Genomic DNA, 19278 nt, shown 5'->3' with positions numbered 1-19278 from the left:
GTGGATGGGTGCCGTCAGAATGGGAATCCAAGCATCTGATAAAAACACAATAATCCACAAGTAATCCACACCACTCCAGTCCCATTAATGTCTTGACAAGACAAAAGAAACAAGTTAACATTAGGTTAACTTTAAACTGTTGCATATTTCTCACCTCATTCTGATGAGCTGGTTTTTCACTGGGGGAGTTTATTATGGCTTATGAACTTGGTTTAAAGTTAAACTTCTAAATGATGGATTTGTGTCTTACAAAGACACAGCTTTTGTCTTCTCAAGACATTAACTGATGGACTGGAGTGCTGTGGATTATTGTGATGTTTTTATCAGACTCTCATTCTGACGGCACCCATTCACTGCAGAGCATCCACTGATGAGACACTGATGCAATGCTACATTTCTCCAAACCTGATGAAGAAACAAACCCATCTACGTCTTGATGATGAGTACATTTTGCTCAAATCTTCACTTTGGGTGAATTATTCCTTTAGTGCAGCAGCAGTTAACTGTCAGTGACCTCTGTGTGTGTTTGATCCGTACAGGGTTGTCCTCAGTACTGGCCGGAGGAGGGGATGCTAAGATACGGTCCAGTACAGGTGGACTGCATATCCTGCTCTATGGACTGTGATGTCATTAGTCGTCTCTTCAGGATATGCAATCTGACCAGGGTGAGTTTTTCCACATGTGTCTGAAACTCATTGATCACTTTGTGCAGAGCTGTACACTGGTCTTGGGCAGAAATGCGTAGTAACATTGATCTGTGTGTGTGTGTGTCCTAAGCCTCAGGAAGGTTACCTGATGGTGCGTCAGTTCCAGTACCTGGGATGGGCGGGTCACAGGGAGGTTCCCGCCTCCAAGCGCTCGTTCCTCAAGCTGATCCTGCAGGTGGACAAATGGCAGGAGGAGTGTGAGGAGGGCGATGGACGCACTATTATACACTGCCTGTGAGTACAGATGATCAGAGACCAAAGGCAGCCGTTTTAATCCTTAATACTCACTGGAATCAGATTTACTCACAACTACACATCACATAAAAAGCAAACTATAACTGCTCCTTTGACTGATCAAGTCAATTTTCTACACTTAATTTATGAAGCATAAATAAAATTATGTATGCTTTATGGTTAAATTATTTATGCGGCATTAATAAAATTGACACATAAAATAATGGCTTAAATTCTAGGGATAGTTCACCAAATATGAAAAATCTGTCATCGTCTAGATGTTCCAAACCTGTGTGAATTTATGTATTCTGTTTTGTTGTTATTTTACCTTTGTGTGTAAACTATCCATTTAATGATTCATAATGCTGCATACCTTTAAAATAACAATTATTACAGAAATTAATAGAAAATGTATTATACATTTATACTAAATACAGTTAGCTAAAGTTTAGAGTGCCTTTTTACTAAACTCAATGAGTTTTATGCTTATGCATATTTATATTTAATTTCATAACTCTATTGTCTTTTAAATATAGTAACAGCTGAATGTAAACAGAAGGATTTATGATCAACTAAAACATACTTTAATTATATTTTATAATTTTTTTTTACTTGTTTGCCATTTTGTTTTGTAAATTTGCTATTTATTGCATTTAAGATTCAAATATATGTATTTGTGATATATTAACTCTAAATGTGATATCAAATAACACAAGTTAAAATTCTAATCAAGCACTTTACATGTGCTTTAGTATGTTAGCCAACACTTTAAAATAAATACATGAGAAAATAATAGCATGATTTATAATGTACTTTCAAGTAAAGCTTTTAATTTGACATGATTACCAAGTGCATTTTTGCACTGTCAGGAAAAATTTCTATCTTTAAATACACTTAGGTGGCCGTTTTATTTGATTATTTAATGTTTTCTGCAAGTACAGTTTTTATGTACTTTTAAGATTTGAAGTACACCACAAGTGCACATTCTATAAAATTATGCTCACATCTTTTTTCACAAGGAAAACTCCAGCAAGCAAACATGTAATCAAAAGTCTGGCAGCATGAGACTCTTTAAGATTTCTCACTGATCTTGAGCATCAGAGCTGAGTCTGACCCTTCACCACAGCACGTTTGTAGTGTAATGTTCGTCTGGATACACAACATTTGCACACACACCTCATTCACACGTGTGTCTCTTCATGTCTCTGTCTCTGTAGGAACGGAGGCGGCCGCAGTGGGATGTTCAGTGCCATCAGTATTGTGTGTGAGATGATAAAGCGGCAGAATGTTGTAGACGTCTTTCACGCTGTGAAGAGTCTGAGGAACAGCAAGCCCAATATGGTGGACAGCCCGGTATGAACCAACATCATCTACACTCATTATGTGTTAGTACGCCAGAGCTATCGCTGGGGAAACACTTCAGTTTCACGTCTTGTAGTTACGTGTTGCAGAATTACGACTAACTTTAAACCAAACCCTGCAACAACAACAACACAGATCAATACTTATGTAAGTAATAACAGTGTCGCAATGACACCTTTACAGTCATTTACAATCGCTATGACAGTTTTTCAATATATTTAACAAGTCTCCTAAACTCTTAACGCACCAACACACCTAAAACACACAATTGGCAAAACGGTGAATTTCATGCTCAAAATCAAACATTGTAAACTAAACCCCAAAACTCATTTTCAAAATACAATTATAAACTAACACAATACACTGTCTTATAAAACACTGCAAACATGTTTCAAAATCATATAATTATTCAAAACACTAAGACATGTTCTCTTCCAACAGGAACATTTAGTCAATCATAAAAAACACTTTCATCAGCTGAAAGGACAGAAACTGCATTATTTTACGTGTCAGGTCTGCTCTTATACAATAGACAGTATATTCTATTGATCATGGATTGTGTTTTGCACTGTAGTTTCTTTTGAAGCCTCTCTATATTTTTGTTTTGTTTTGTTGGGTTTAGTAAATGCATGAAATTTTTTCTTTTGCTGCAGAAATTCAATCCAAAAAAATGAATGACCATATCAGAGTAGCTTTATAAAATGTACAGTTTATGTAGAAAATATACAGACACAGAATTGCTGCAGTAAAGACTTTATTTGCTACAGGACATTAGAAAAGGAGTGAAAACTAAAATACAAGAATAAAAATGCAATATAGCTGTCATTTATTTATAATTTATGTCATTATGTGAAAATACTACATTTCATGAACAGAAAAAGCCACAGTAGAATAAAAAGTAAATAAATAAATGTGATCTAATCTGCCCAAACTTCTAGGTTTGTAAGTTAATTGTAAGTTAGTCTTAGAACATGATCTTATCTGTTCTGGCATACAGTGTTAAAGCATTTGTAAATTTGACTGTAAAATAACATAGTTTTGTTCTTGGTTGAGCTTGTGTGTAAAAGAAGTTCAAGCATTTTAAATGTGTGTTAACTGCATGCATTTTGTGTCAAAGCAACAAGAAATGTGTTAATTGTATAGTTTACAAAGACGGATGTTGTGCTAACCGTGTTAAGAGTTTAGGAAACGTGTTAAAGGTATTGATAAAACTGTCATAGCGATTGTAAAAAAATAAATAAAAATAAAATAAAATGTAACCTCATTGCTGATTATCCTGTCAACCTTAAAACACGATACACTTACTTGAGAAATATAGTGTGCAATACTAAAAATATCTTCCACTGGCAAATCCATTTTTCTTGCTTTAGTGTGTGAGCTGAGAAAAAAGAATTGAACTGAATTTAAGGTACAATCTCTGAAAAAACTGCATCTCAAGTCATTATTTTAAATAAATATTAAATATTTTACAAAAACAAAAAAGTGATCAGGAAAGAGATTTTTTTGAAAGTGTTGACTTTTATAACAGAGTCAAGCACTGACATTTCACTTATTCTTCCTCATTCATTGCAATCTTTTTATTTAGAAATTCACATTGGTATGTGAGCTGGCCATTTCTGGTTAGTGAGAGCCTCCAGCAGGTGTTTCTCAGGGCTGGATATATTTGATGATAACCTGGTGTGAGCTTCACCACATCCTCTGCATCTCTTCAGAGAGTCAGCCAGTGCTTCTGTCAAGCTCGTATCTGCCTCCTCTTAAAGTCTGCACCGTTGCTGTGTAAAACTGATCATTTCTCTCTCGCTCTACAGGAGCAGTACCGCTTTTGCTATGATCTGGCTCTGGAGTACATCGAGACGTCGTAATGGAGATATCATCTCGTACAGACTTGTGTGTGTGTCTGAGCAGCACACACTCAGCTTATTTTACATGTGACACGGGGTGTGAGTGCCGTGTAAATGTCTCCATTCGTGCATATGTGTTGACTTTCATGAGATTCAAGTGCCGGCCACCTGGTCGAGGTCATGTTTTTTTTAAATGAATGGTTTTAGTTTTTTCTATTATTTCGTGCAGCCATTTGAAACAGTAAGCCCGAGCTGTTGCATGCTGAAGATGCTCTTTATTTCTTTGTGTCTATCACTGTTCCTGTTAATAAACATATATATAGTAGTACTTGTGTAAATGGACATTGTTTCGAAAGGGAAAAAACAAGCAAACACGTTCATCCATCGATCGAGAGCGGGTGACTTTGGCTCGAGAAGACTGCATTCCTCACTAATGGCTGGCTTATTGTGCGTTCTTTTGTTTTTTGGTAGCAGACGATGACCATAAGCCAAAGACTTGTGTAAAAATGTCTATAGGGATGAAGCACATTGTTTGTATTTATTGTTTACTTGCATTATTGAAAGCTCAAAACAATCATTACCATTCCCTGTTCAATTTTCACCGCAAACGCTCTTTGTAGATTTTTATGTACAAGACAGATTTAAGTAGTGTTTTTTCATTTTTGTTTTTTTGTAATGGAAAATTGTATTTCTTTTTGCTTTTGAAATCTCTCACATGCTATTGTGGTTTGTTTTACGTAACTGATTGTGAATTATTCCTTTGCTGAGGAGAAAAGAGAAGAGCTCTATTTTTTCTGATGTTTTCACATTTGTATTGTGCTGGAAATGGAAGAAAAAACACACAAACAATGAAGTGTATGCATTAAAAATATATACAGTATTAGACTCTAGTGTATTTAGGATCAAAGCCAATTTAAGAAGAAAGATGCAGCCAGTATTGATGCTGATCAGACGTTTTATAGAAAACAAACAAAAATGTGTCCATCATGTGAAATACTAAGTTATGTATTTTTTGTCTGTAGTTGTTGGCTTTATGGCTGTATTATGATGTCAAATAGTAAAAATACTTTGAATAAAAAAGGATATCTTAAAGAATGTGTTTCCTCCCATTTGGCACGAATTGTTGGTAAAATGTGGGTTTATTGGAAATTTTGCGGTGGTTTCCCAGCTTTGAAACAAGAAATGCCATACAATATTACTGTAAAAATGAGTCAGTGATGATTTGGATCCCTGTTGTTTTGACTCACATTTGGCCCTGATGTCATGAAGTCAGGCAGAGGATGTGGGATCTGTGTATATCATAGTATTTTTGCAGAGACCCGGTGCAGCTTTGCTTAACAATGCGTTGAGTTGTGGTCTTCGAGCTGTACTCGGCTTCCTGTCCTCCTGTGCTGCGCAGGATGCCTCACAGTCACGTTCTCCGTCTGCACTGCTGAGCTCAAGGGGCGTCTGGAGAGGCCAAAGAGCATCCTGGGAGTTAATCTGACATCTAGCCCTCCGCTAACCCCCTTATGGGACGTTTTATGGATTCCCAAGGTACAGAGCCTCATCTCTCAGCCCTTTCAGAGCTTTGAAAACATCTCCTGGTATAAGCGCAGCAGAAGATGGCTACGACCCTGCATGAATTCACGCAGTTTCTGGATCCTAAGATGTTCCCCAGAGTGCTTCAGATCCAGTCAGGAATATATTATCAAGGTAAGAGTATTACATGCTCAGAAATCATCTGATCCTCACGGTCTGCAATTACGCATTTCCAACTATTTAAAACCTAGAAGCGCTTGAGTCCACTCATTGGTGTAGGTGAGAAACAGTTTGCCGCAGAGAAACAACATGTGGAAATGGAGAAAAATTAATGCTGATAATTTATAAGCTTGATGAATTTTTAAATTGTATTTTTTTATAAAGCGCAAAATAGGCAGCATAATACTGTTCCTCAGTTTGTGTTGAAGCTTTGAAGACAGACACTTTTTTTTTTTTTTTTTTTTTTACATACGAACCAATAGCAACTTTCACACATTTCACACATGTCATAAATGAATCTTTTTTTTAAATTTAAGTGGTAACTCTTACTAGCAAGAAAAGTACTGAAATGATCAGTTGAAGAAACAAAGTTAAATTCATTTTCAAACCACATGATGCCAAGCGGAAACCCACTTCTTTGTGATCTATTTCTAGTTCCTTTAAGGCTGTAATATGTCTTTTGTGATGTCATTTATCTTCTCACAATAACACTCCAGTGCTTGTGCAGAAATAGTTTTACTGCAACTGATACACAATACTGAACGGTTTGTAATGCATTTAAACAATGCTTATACAATTCTTTTGCAGGCTGTGTGTATGAGATGTTTGGAAGAGAGTGCTCTCTTTCAACAGGAGATTTATTGAAAATCATTGATATCACCATCAGCAGATTCACAGCTCAGACCTCCAGCAACACTGAGATTGAGATCCCTGTGGAATACCCAGGTACCAGAGTTAAATATATCAACTTACTATCTGTGTCTTTGATTAGCAAGTGATTTGGTTATTGTTGGTTGAAATGCATCTGTTTAAATCAACGGAAAATAGCTAAATGTGATCAGTCTTTTTAGAAATCTACGGTTCATCTCTGTGTCTTCAGTTGAACATTTATTCATACATTTGTTTTATTTTGTTTTTAAATGTATTGATTTTGTTTTGCTAATGATAAACAAAGATTAAATGTTTAATTTAAAACATTTAAAATTGAATACAAAAAATATATAATTTAGAAAAGCTCACATCTATTAAATAATTGCACATACATACTGTAAAACAGAGGAATAACAACAAAAATCCTATTTTGAAGTATGCGCGCGTATGTTACTTGTTACTTGCTACAGTTGTGTAGGATGTCGGCTTTACAGTTTGTTCATTCGTTGTGTGTCCAAAAGATGCAAATGAAGGAAGTTGTGTCGCAGATCTCGTATTCTGCTCGTCCATGATAATTTTGCATGTTTAATAAATGTTATATAATACAAATAATTATAAGATAATCTGTTGCCTCTGATCATGCCAGTTTTGTCGCATTAAATTAATTCCACTACAAAATAGTTTTGCATATATTCATTCTTTTTATTTGTACACAGTGACTTATAACTTCTATTTGCACCTAACCTCACAAGACTGGTTCTTATGTATGATAGTGATGTTATCAGTGTAGGTTAAAGTGAAAGTATTCATGCTAAAATCATCCTGTTTCTTAAGTCGCAAGGGACTCGGAGAAGATTGTTTCACTAGTGAAAAACAAAGATGTTTCAGAAAAGTGATTTTGTGATGTTACCAGCAAAGTGGCTGTTTATTAGCATTATAAAGCACATAATAATGCCTGATTCTGCATTAGCTTTTTTTGTTTTTGATCCCCTAATCCACCGCATAGCTAAACGTAACCATTACCTTACCGTTAATAAGCAGCAAAGTATGATTTTACAGAGGAAAAAGTCATAGTTAATCACTGGTTAAAAATGAGAATTAATCCCTAAACTTAAATGTGACTCAAATAGTATTGTCTTGAACCTGATGTGAACAGCAACTAATATGCAAAGAGAGAATTTGAGCAAACTCACTGCTACGTTACCAGATCCGTCTGTCTTTATGATCTGTGACGTTCAGCTGCTCCTCACAACCATAAGGTTGTCCTAGATGGGGTTTTCCATGACAAACTTAGCCGAATGTTGAAGTGATATTGCTGGGGTGGCTTAAGAACAATAAGCTCCATCTTCACTTTGATAAGTCAGATATAGCGGACAGTGGTCAGAGCCGTTTTTCGTTTCCACTGGTCATGTCTTACAAGACTATGACTGATGCTTCATCCAAAATATTAGTGGTATAATACTCTGTTAATGATTTACTAAAAAAATGTTTCTGTGTTTGTATTTTTTTATTTATTTCCAACATTCTCTTTGCTGTCTTTTGTTCCTTGTAGTGACTTAACAATGGCTTTGTGCTCTATGTGACAGGATTGTTCAAACTACTGGGTGACAGTCAGCCGTACCAAAGCATACAAGAGATAGCTGACTCAGTGAAGATCAGCTCCCACAGACTGTCCCAGCCGGTGTTCCTCAGCGGTTCAGAGATTCAGCTGGCACAGGGCGTCATACGGGAGGGAGACAGCTTCAGAATCACTGCCGTCACCCGTGAGCTCAGCGGTGGATGTGTGCAGTGTGAGCTTCTGCACAGAGAGCCCAAGATCTGCTTCAGCCTGAGCTTCTCCCAGCAAGGCCACTTCACAGAGTGCCAGGACGACCAGTTTTACACCCTGAGAGAGATAGCGGAGTGGAAAATCTCCAAAGGCAGAAAGAGGACTGTAACCGAGGTCAAAACACTGCCCAAAAAGGACTTCTTATTCACAAATTTGCTGGAGAATATATTTGGAGAGCTGAAGCTGACTCCTGTGTATGAACTGAAGGCTGTTACACGACGTGAGTATGACACTAGTTTCATTCCTCTTCTAGGTGTGTACACAAATATTGTATAACCGTTTTATAGACAACACGTGACAGCCAATCATTTTCTTAATCTATCATTTTTGTCTTGTTTTCCTGAAAAAATATCTGAACATCCTGAAATAGAACCAAAGCGTTCTAAATATATTAAGAAAAATATAATGAAAAAAGTCATAGTTTTTGATATTAACAAACCATTTACTTACTTTTGCCTCAGTAAACACCTAATTTGCTGCTTATTAATAGTAAAAGTTTAGGTACTGGATAGAATTAAGGACGGGGAATATGGTCATGCAGAATATGTGCTTTTGAAGTACTAAAAATGAGCAAATATGTTAATAATAGTTATGCTAATAAACAACTAATTAATAGAGAGAACTGTTCCCTACAATGAAGTGTAAAATATATATTTGTCAGTAGTATGAGAAAAAAATACATTTGTTTACCCCTTTGAATTAAGTTCTTTTTTTTTTTTTTTACCTCTGGCAAAGATGTTAAGACTAAAATTAGATTTAGTTTATAGATACATTGTGCATAATGAGAAAACACATTTATGGTAATTTTACACACATTTTGCAGAAAGAAAAATTGTATATTGAATCATTCTGTTATAACATAGTTGAGAATACATTTTCTCATAATTTTAATTTAAAGTTTTATAAAAGTTTGGTTAAAAAAAATGTTGAAAACTAAAAATGTATGTTTTTGTCTATGCATGTTCATTCATGGCTTTTTATTTTGTATTTATTTTTTATATATTGAGTCCCGATGTCCTCTACCAAGGTCATAGGATAACTTATGAAAAAAAACCTTGAATAAATATATATTTTTACATTACTTTTAATGCTCCATACATTGTAAAGACATGCAAAAAAAATAAAATAAAATAAAATAAAAATTATCTGGTCTTGAGAGATTAATAAATAAATTGCTCACTGTTAGTTGATGATTATTAATGAATTAATTATTGTTAATAAAATACCAGATTTAAAAATGACAGAGTTTTAGGACTGTTAATTGTTTTTCTGTGTGATACAGACATTGAAGATTAATTAAAATAAAAAAAAATTAATAAATCTGTTCTCCTCACGTCACATGAATAAAGCCCATTGCTAAAAGTTTTTCCTCTTTTAAACTTGGACCCTTTCTTCCCACAGTCAGTGAGAAAATTCTGCTCATCCCATCAAATTTGGATGTGGAGGTGGTGGATGTCACTGAGCAGTTTGATTGTGACTCCTTTGTGCAGCCTCTTTCTCTTATCGATGTTTTCAAGAGTCCTCCAGAAATTTTTCCTGTGGTGGCGAAGTTGTCAAGTGAAAGACCTTTCAAGCTTTCTCCAGAGCTGGAAATTCTTTTCAATTCCAATCAGGTGATCATTCATAATGCTTTCTATGCAAAACGAATACTGGCCTCGGAAATGGGTCGTGAATCAACGAGACACTTTCTTATTCCGGAGTCCTACAATGGACGCTTAAAGCGGCGGCCGCGCCAGTTCCCCACCGCCTATGATCTGGAGCGCGCACGCAGCGAAACTGAACAGATACACGTGGTGGCCACCAGGGACTTTGAGTCTGTGTATAACGGGCTAGCTTCTGTAAGTGCTGGAGATGAGTTTATAGTAAACAAAGGCAAAAGCTGTGCGCTTTCACACAATGGAACCAAGAGGGCAGCTGATGCATTTCATTGTCTGAAAGTTACAGGGACAGAGACGAAGGAGCTTGTGCGCCTCCCCATGTGTTTGGAGGGGGGATTCATGGAGCTGGTTAAAGACAAGCGTCAATACACCATTGCGGAAATATGCCGATGGTTCCCGCTGCCCTTCAACGTCAAAGTGTCTGTGCGAGACCTCTCATTGAAGGTGGATGTTTTGGCTGGTGTTCCCGGTCTGCACATTGAGGAGGAGATCTCTGACCCTTGCCTCCTTATTTCAAACACTGAGCTGTCAGAGATCAGGGAGGTGCCAGTCAATCGCACAGACTTGATCCTCAACATAAAGCAGCGCTGGGAAGGCCAGAGTCCAGTATGTAGTGGGAATTCAGTCATAGAGGAAATCTCAGAGGACTGTTACTACACACTCAGGAGGTATGCCTTTACTACCATCACACCCCCTCCACGACCTCCAAAAAAACCCAAAGACCCTCCACCTCGACCTCCCAAGAAGCTATCATCCAGATCAGAGAGCGCAAACAGTGAAGGCTCCAGCTGCTCTCCACAGGTAAACTGTATTTGGTAACACTTTATTTTAAGGTGTCCTTGTTACACGTTAAATGTCCTTACCATTATAATAACAATAAATTTGTTTAAAAAGTTTTTATAAGCATTATTACATGCAAGTAACCTGAAGCCAAACCGTAATCCTAAAGCCTGTGTTAATACTTTTCGCTATACTCTTTGATTATGTGCGAGAACAGCTCATGAGAATCAAAGTGAGCTCTCTTTAATTTCTTATTCTTGTGATTTAAAATAGCTTGAACGTAAATTGGCAAATTAATCGGTGAATTACGTGCGTGCTGAACAGTATAGACGTACGGACGAGCCCCTATCAAATGCGATCCGTTTAACCCCTAATATGTGACAGATCAGAGCAGAAAAGAGCTTTCATGTGCTACTCCATATCACTTGCATACAACGAAAACACTGAATAATAAGAAGAATCATTAACACGCAATAAATAACAGAGTTTTATACCTATAAACATTTTTCCCAGAACATTCTTGTGACCCATCAGCAGCTCTTCCACGTCCTACATTTAAAATTAGTTTAAAAATCCTTAAAACAAGATCAATTTACTTGATAAGCAAAATTGTATATAAAAATGAGATTTGTTTAAAAAATATAATATAATATAATATAATATAATATAATATAATATAATATAATATAATATAATTGGTAGAAATAGAAGATAGAAAAATCTGCCCATGCAGTTAGAAAATACATGGATATTGAATGGTGGATAATATTTTATAAAATAAAATAAAAATGCAATTCTTTATTATTATTTTTATACTTATTATTACTGTAGTTGCCCAAGACACCCACATTGAGATAATTCTGAGATAGACCTACATTAAGTAATAATCAATTATACTAATAACATCATGTGATATGGTTTTCAGCTTTGTGTGACTACCTCAGAAAGCAAAACTGAAGATGCATAATAAATAAATACACTAGTATCGTGTTTTAGATTTTGAGAGAATGGAGATATTATTTAGCAATTTTATTTCACACAGAGATGCAAAGGATATGTTGTTTCCAATATTTAATACTTATGTAACACAGAATAGAATAACACATGCTTAAAGTGGTCTTGATGCTTTTTTTAAAGATCATCAATATGTTGACATGCTTTAATGTTAAAAAACACATTATTTTTCAAATACTGTACATTATTGTAGGTCCTCTATGCCCCGCCTCTCTCAAATGTATAATTTTTTACAAAGTTCCTCCTTTCTGCTCTGCTCTGATTGGCCAACTGATCCAATGCATTGTGATTGGTCGAACACCTCAAGCCGTAAATGTAATGCCCCTTTCCATAATATAAACATGATCCAAAGTTTTGTCTCCTCTGGTGTGGCAGGAAACATGCTGGTCTCTGGTGTGGCAGGAAACATGCTGGTGAAATTTGGGCAGTACTGTTTTTAATTTGCAGTGATTAAAATCACCCGCGACAATAAAAGCAGCCTCCGGGTGAGCAGTCTGTTGTTTACTAATGGCTGCATGAAGTTCGTTCAAAGCAAGCTTGGCATTAGCATCCGGTGGAATATAGACTGCGGTTATTATGGTGGAAGTGAACTCCCGTGGCAGATAAAAAGGTCTACATTTAACCATGAGAAACTCTAGGTTAGCTGAGCAGTGTCTCCCAACAATGACAGTGTTCGTACACCAAGCTTTGTTGACATAAATGCACAATCCACCACCTCTTGTCTTGCCGGAGTCATCTGCCGTTCTATCTGCCCGGAGTGTGTAGCGTCCGGCTAGCTCAATAGCATTGTTGGGTACGTCGCTGTGTAGCCATGTTTCTGTGAAAACCATGACATTGCAGTCCAGAAGTCTCTTACTGTGGGTGATGCGGAGTCGTAACTCATCCATTTTGTTCACCAGTGACCGCACATTAGCGAGGAAAATGCTGGGTAAAGAGAGCCGGAGCGGTGTTAGCTTTAGCTTAGCTCTTAGACCTCCGCGCTTCCCCCGCCTTTGTTTACAATCTCGACGCCGCCTACGAGCACTTCCGCCCAGCCGGATAGAGTGCGAAGCCTCGGGTGTTCTGGCGATCTCAGGGATGAGTCGAAGATTGGTGATAAAACTGCTGGTAAAGTCCTTACCGATATCCAAAAGCTCCTGTCGAGTGTATGATGTTAACCCGAGATGAGCAGGAATAAAACTGGAGAGACGCTGAGTATCGCGATGTGTTCGCGCCGCCATCTTGGTCTTTTGCCAAGATAGACAGACAGACCCAAACGGACTCACTTCCCTACAGTTCAAGCTTCCCAACGCAGTTTCCATGGGATGGCACCACCCACACAAGCACCTGCCAAACACAGTGACAGACACGTGGCTACGATTGCAACATTTTCACCGGAAGAGATAAACGCTTAGAAACAAGCATATAGCTAGCATGATGCTTTCTATTTCTAGATGACAAAGTTTACCAGTACTACGACACTATGACAAAGGTTACCAGTACTTATCTGAACTAACGTCATGATCACTGCCACTAGATATAAAGAAAACGTTGTTTTTTCACTCTGTGAATATATGTATATATATATGTTTGTGTGTGTGTGTCGTTATTGTGCACTGCTGACGTAGACTAGCTCCAGTGCTCATTGCTGCATTGCTAAATGATAGCAACTCACCAGGACACTTCAACTCTCCACTCATTCTCCTCGGACCATGCATTTAATTGACTTTGACGGTCATCAGTTCTTGGCAATTCCACATTTGCCCTCTTCACGTCTGGCAGGTTTGAAATTACATGGCTGCGGGCCATCATACATGTTGGCTCTTGCCACCTCTTCCTCATCCCAGTTTTTATTGCAACGTTACATTGTCCTAACATAGGCATAGGCAGTATTATCCGTAGGGGCTGTCATCGTTGTTTTGCGTGCTGTGACGTCGGATCTCGGAGTACAGTGATCTAGTTACAAGTTCAAGGGTGGGAAGTCACGGGTTTGATTGCCGTTCCAGTGCACTTTCATGGGTTTAAGGTTGGAAAAACACAGGATACGGGTTGCCTGGAACGCTGCATCATACTAGGCTGAGGCTACCTTTCCTCCACTTCTCTCCAATGTGACGTCATCACCAAATTGCATTTAAAAAAAAAACGCTAATACCAAAAACATAAAAAACTGGTCTTTAAGACCATTTTTGAGACTTTTTAAAAATGATATACATTTATGTACCGATTAATCGACAGTGGTGGTTAACCTGCAACATGGCCTTTAACTTTGATAAAGAATATCTCTTTGGATTTGAGACTTTAGTCTTTGCAAATTTACAGATCTTTTTCATGTACCAAGAGCTTGTAACACTCCAAAGAGAAAGGAAAATTTGAAATAAAATCATATGACCGCTTTAAGGAGTGTATTCATCATAAGTGAACAAGAAGCCAGAGATCTGCATTTAAGAATCAAAAGGTTTTTATTTTTTAGTTTATGGCAAGACAATGGCCCAATGCACGATCCAGAAATACTTGTAAAAAAAAAATGTCAAGACATTGCAGAAATGATCTGTGTATAGTATATATCTACCGGTAGTGTTCATGTCGCCTGGTAAAGCTGGAGTTCATCATCAAAAGCTTTGCTACAAAACAATGTATTTCAGTCTGTACTTAGGAATGCTCTTAAATAAAGAACATTGCATTATGTTAGAAATAATTTGAACATCTGAATCTGAAAGTGTAAAAGAAACAAAATGTGAAAATTCAGTAATGACTATCAGAATATATTCTGAGACCTATACATGTGAAACAAGCTAAATATGCTTGCAGATCTGCATTTTAAAACCACATTTCATTCATTTTATTTTCTGTATTATACAGAACAATAAACTCAAATTTGGCAGAATGTTTATAAAACTGTTGTAGGCGCCGTCTAGTGGATTATTTTACTTAGACAATGCAATAAAATCTCAACTGTTCAATCAATATAATACTTTACAGGCCAACCCCACAGACATTGTAAGGGGATGTTATTGTTAAGTTATAGTACATTGTAAGTCATGTAGAAAGACATAACAGGTATTTATGGTTAAAAATGGTAAAAAGCCGAATTGTTACATTTGTGCCTTATTAATGTAGCATTTACATATACAGTATATGCTTCTATAATGCTTACATCACATAACATGACACAGACCTAATATAACATTACAAAAAAAAACATTTTGAATGTGTTGACATCATAGTTGAATTAATTGAAAGGAGATGATTTCCTCAAGAGGTGTTGATGTTGATTATATATAACTATACATAGTATAGTTGTTGATAAGATTGGAACTTTTTTTATTCACTTATTATATGCACTGTGTAATTTCACAATGTTCTGTCATCCCTGTCACAGGGTCTTTGTTTTGAACCTTTTAAACAAGATAACTTCATTCAATGCAGTGATTCAAAAAATGGAAATGACAAAAAGATTCCCATAAGTCCAGTCATTTTGCCAAGACCTACCCTGCTGAAAGGTAGGTACATTTTGCTACACCTCTCTTCAGTGTTTATCAGCATGTTAAATGTGAAGTGTGTAATTTCAGCATCACTAACATCAAATGAAAATGCAAAAACCTATTCAACCTAACCTATTCAAATAGGTTAAAACTGTGCTAAATTGGTTCTAAGATCATTTCTCAAATGTGTCTATTTTATATATATAAATATGACCATTGATGTGGATTTTAGTGTACACACACTTTAAAGGAGTCATCGGATGCAAAATTCACTTTTATGTTATGTTGTTTATCACCCTTTAATGATAAAAATCAGCATAGTGGTTTTTTTTTTTATTTATTTAATCTCTAAAAATAATATCCCCTTTTTCAATTCAAGCCATTCTCAGTTTCTTGTCTGTGTGATGTCAGATGGACCCAGGTCCCTCCTACGATTGTTGATTGACACTGGTTTGTCATCACTCCACCATCGTATCGAGACCGGAACATTGAGGTGTTCTGTTGTTGTATATAATAATGAACATAGCAGTCTTCATTTACTCCCGACATCTGAGCCACTGAAGACGCAGTGGATTACATGTGTTTCTGAAGGGAATGCACCCCCGATCTACCTAAATGCGTTTATGTTCGTGCAAATCATTAATGATCCAGCTAAACCAACAGAAGGAGCGATTATTATTATTATTATTATTTTTTTTATGAATATTTGCAAATCACCTTTCCTAATAATGTGCTACTTAGCAAGTTTATTGGCTAAAGTTAAACTACTGCTTGTCACCCACAGAAGAGAGCAGAGCTCATTAGCATTTAAAGAAACATGCATCAAAACAGGTTGCTCTGAAAGGAGCTGTTTTTGACAGTGTAAAAATTGTGTGTTTACACTAACTTAGAGAAAATGTAACCAAAGCATGTTATAGACTTTTCATTTAGACCCTAAAGAATCATTTCAACTTCCGATGTACCCTTTAAGATCAAATTTGTGCCTCTGCATGTTTTATAAATGAGGCCCCTTAACACTTGCTCCATGACTCTGTTGTTTAATCAGCTGTACTGCCAGAGCAATATCCACTTTCAAGGAAATCAACCCACTAACTGCTTATGTATAATTAGCTCTATATATTAGGCTTGACATGAGAAGGTATTTGGGAAAAAAAAGTTCACACTTCACCTTTAACAGGATGTGTTTTAAAGCTTGTGTGTCCTTATGTCCTTATCTAAATTTTGAGTGGGTGTTTGTTTCCCTCTCAGAGCTTGCCAAGGGCCGAAGTCTGGACAGCGTATCCATCACAAAACATGATGGCGATGATGTGCATGATTATGAATATATTGATGAAGCTCAGCTTGATAGCATAAGGAGTTAATTAACAAACCATTAACACAGGCAAAGGAAAACCAAGTGAAAACAAGATGAAGCGTATACTATGAAGTTCACTATGGCTGTGTTCCAAAACTGCTTACTTTAATTTCACATGATGAGACTGACATGGACAAAGTCTATTTAATAATCACATAACTTTACATGACTGTAAATCAGCTGGAATACAAATAATTTATTAGGTTCTTATTAGTCCTGTAGGAGAATAGTGTTACTGTATTACAATTGTTTTTATGAAATACAACCAGTCGGTTACACTTTATTTTATGGTGTCCTTGTTATAGTGTAATTAAACATTTAAGTACTAAGGTAAATTAATTAAGTATATGAACTTACTGTATGGTTTGAGTTAGGATTAGGGTTACTTGCATGCAAATATGCATAATTAATTGTTATTATAACAGTAGGTACATGTTTCACGTAACCTTAAAATAAAGTGTAACCCACCCCCTTGTCAACATGGGTTGTGACAGGAATTCAAATTGTATTCAAATTTTATTGGCATTGGACAAAAATGCTATAATGATGACAAAGATTTTAGAAATGTTTTTTTTTTCTATTGCTAAGCCTCAGCAGATAAGCATTGATAGGTTTCCTGCATAAAGCCCTGTATTTCTCCAGGCTGCAGCTATATTTGGTGAAAATGGCTTATGGATCATGCACTCTTCAAAAAATGTACAAAAAGCTATCACTGGGGTAACACTTTTATACCCTGTTTATTTAATGGCTCATTTTAGATGTATATATTAATAACTTTTAAAAGAGAATGGCTACAGTGACAGCTGCTTTTGAGTAATGATGCGTCTTTTTTGTCAACTTAAGTATATATATATAAAGGCAGTTTTTTTGTACAGTCTGGCTATATACAGTTAAAAGTGGGTGTATTTTTATATTATTTTATGGAGAAAGAAACATATATATTTTTTTTTTTCCATTTTGCATTTTGTCTGGTTTACTTTGAATAAACGATAAGGATCCATGTTTGATTTTTATTTTCTGTTTGTATTTCTTAAAGATAAAATTCTATATTTTTGCACTGGCTGTCATGGTAAAACATCCGGGATGCAGCAGTGTTGTGCACACAGCAAACGTCTGTATGAATAAGGTGTTCACTGTAAACAGCTCTTATTTACTAGAAACTGGTTTTTATATTTATTAAAGATTGTTAATAGTTGGTGGTCATCTCAGGATTGCCATCAGGTACCAGGGAACTTGGGGTCAAGAAAGAGGTCGTGAAGAAGGCCTTGACCTTTCTCCCGAGCCTGAGGAGAACACCTAGCATTCCGCCAGAGATTTATGAGGGAACAATGTTTCCAAATTAATACATACAAAAAATCTAAATAATCTGGATTGAGACTGGGTGTTTTCATCTATATTTGTTAATATTGCAAACAGTCACTTGACAAAATAAAAATAAAAACATTTATTACCCTGGTAATACCTATACAATTGTGCAAAGATGTTCATTTACAATAGTTCTTACTACAAGCAAACCTAGAAGCTCTTTGTGCAATATAATGAAATCATGTGAAATTATTTCCCAGCAAAACTGTACATTGCACAATCTACTCTGATCACCGTTCACTTTTTTATTAACCCATCAATGTACTGAGCCACAAATGCATGTAGGATGGTACAAAAAAATTAAACATTTAAATCAACATCTTTGTAGGGACAGTCAGAATTTATTATTCCTGTGAAGCTTGAGATGTTCATTGGAACATCTAAAAATGGCGTGGAAATGAGCAGCTGCTTCATGCGCTGCAGAGATGAGCAAACCTCAGGAGAGGAGCACAGCTTCTGCCTAAAACACACAGTTCAAGATGTAAAACCTGTTTGATTAGAACATAAGGCACCTGCCAAACTCAAACTCGAAGAATATCCACACATATTTGGCTAAAGGAAATGTCATGGAGAAACAGTTTTAATGCTTTATTAAGTGTGTATATATATATATATGGCTATCGGCAGCAGTCCCAGGATCTTGCACTTCTTGCTGAAATCAGAGTCGTCAGAGTTTCTGATGTGCTACAAAGACTACCGAGGAACACAGGAAAGAGCAATGGTGAGAAAACAACCCCTTTGTTTAATTATTATGTTGGCTTGGCAACAAGCCAACATACTGTTATGCTATTTAAACTTCTTCTTCTTCTTTTTCTTATTATTATTTTTCTGACAGAAATTCTGAACGCTACTCCTCCTAGGGCTTTAAAGCCACAAGCCCCAAACTCGGCAGACACCTGCGGGATAGAGCGGTGGTGTGTGCTATATCTTTTCAGACTGATCAGACTTAAAGTTTTTTTTAAATTAATTTTTAAATGTCAAAATTCATTACCCATAGACTTACATTGTCTGAGAAAAATTGCGCCCCTACAGTTGCAATGACATTTAGGGGAGGGGAGCAGTCAGACGAGAGAAGAATCACTGCTGCTCAGCTCAGGCTGTCTACACGGAGCCGACAACAAGCGAATTCATTCCTATTTAAGACATTTTAAAAACGCTATTGCACGCAATCCACACGTTAGAACACACCAAGAGCTAAATTGAGATGTTTCTGAACTGTTTAAAGTAATAACATGATATATTCGCGGCAGCCAACTGCTCGCGAGCTGGCAATATATTTCTCT

The 19278-nt window shown here is 36.5% G+C and overlaps 2 protein-coding genes across 14 annotated transcripts in view; both read left to right on the top strand.

Annotated features, from left to right (window-relative positions):
• Window positions 1-4908, top strand: part of ptprk (protein tyrosine phosphatase receptor type K) — a 175351-nt gene extending 170443 nt beyond the window's left edge. For all 13 annotated transcript variants that reach the window (XM_026194988.1, XM_026194989.1, XM_026194987.1 and 10 more), the window contains 4 exons: window positions 540-665; window positions 778-941; window positions 2159-2294; window positions 4112-4908. In XM_026194988.1, coding sequence (XP_026050773.1) covers window positions 540-665; window positions 778-941; window positions 2159-2294; window positions 4112-4165 — 480 coding nt within the window. In that variant the 3' untranslated portion in view covers window positions 4166-4908. The remainder of the gene's footprint in view (window positions 1-539; window positions 666-777; window positions 942-2158; window positions 2295-4111) is intronic.
• Window positions 4909-5386: 478 nt separating this feature from the next.
• LOC113037684 (protein THEMIS-like) lies at window positions 5387-17630 on the top strand. The gene is made up of 6 exons (XM_026195000.1): window positions 5387-5839; window positions 6473-6610; window positions 8122-8583; window positions 9765-10822; window positions 15174-15294; window positions 16525-17630. The coding sequence occupies exons 1-6, from the start codon at window positions 5749-5751 to the stop codon at window positions 16635-16637; spliced, it is 1983 nt and encodes a 660-aa protein (XP_026050785.1). The 5' UTR covers window positions 5387-5748; the 3' UTR covers window positions 16638-17630.
• Window positions 17631-19278: the final 1648 nt, after the last annotated feature.

Source organism: Carassius auratus, chromosome 20, assembly GCF_003368295.1.
Source record: "Carassius auratus strain Wakin chromosome 20, ASM336829v1, whole genome shotgun sequence".
NCBI classification, from domain to species: Eukaryota; Metazoa; Chordata; class Actinopteri; order Cypriniformes; family Cyprinidae; genus Carassius; species Carassius auratus.
Note: the sequence above shows the minus strand (reverse complement) of the source record. Positions and strands in the feature narration are given on the sequence as shown.

What these genes read in the sequence shown, in the direction of transcription:
- LOC113037684 (XM_026195000.1), top strand. Translation starts at nt 5,749, where the DNA reads ATGGCTACGACCCTGCATGAATTCACGCAGTTTCTGGATCCTAAGATG. An exon ending in ACTGAAGGCTGTTACACGAC is followed by an intron (nt 8,584 to 9,764) that starts GTGAGTATGACA and finishes TTCTTCCCACAG; the next exon opens with TCAGTGAGAAAATTCTGCTC. An exon ending in GCTCCAGCTGCTCTCCACAG is followed by an intron (nt 10,823 to 15,173) that starts GTAAACTGTATT and finishes TCCCTGTCACAG; the next exon opens with GGTCTTTGTTTTGAACCTTT.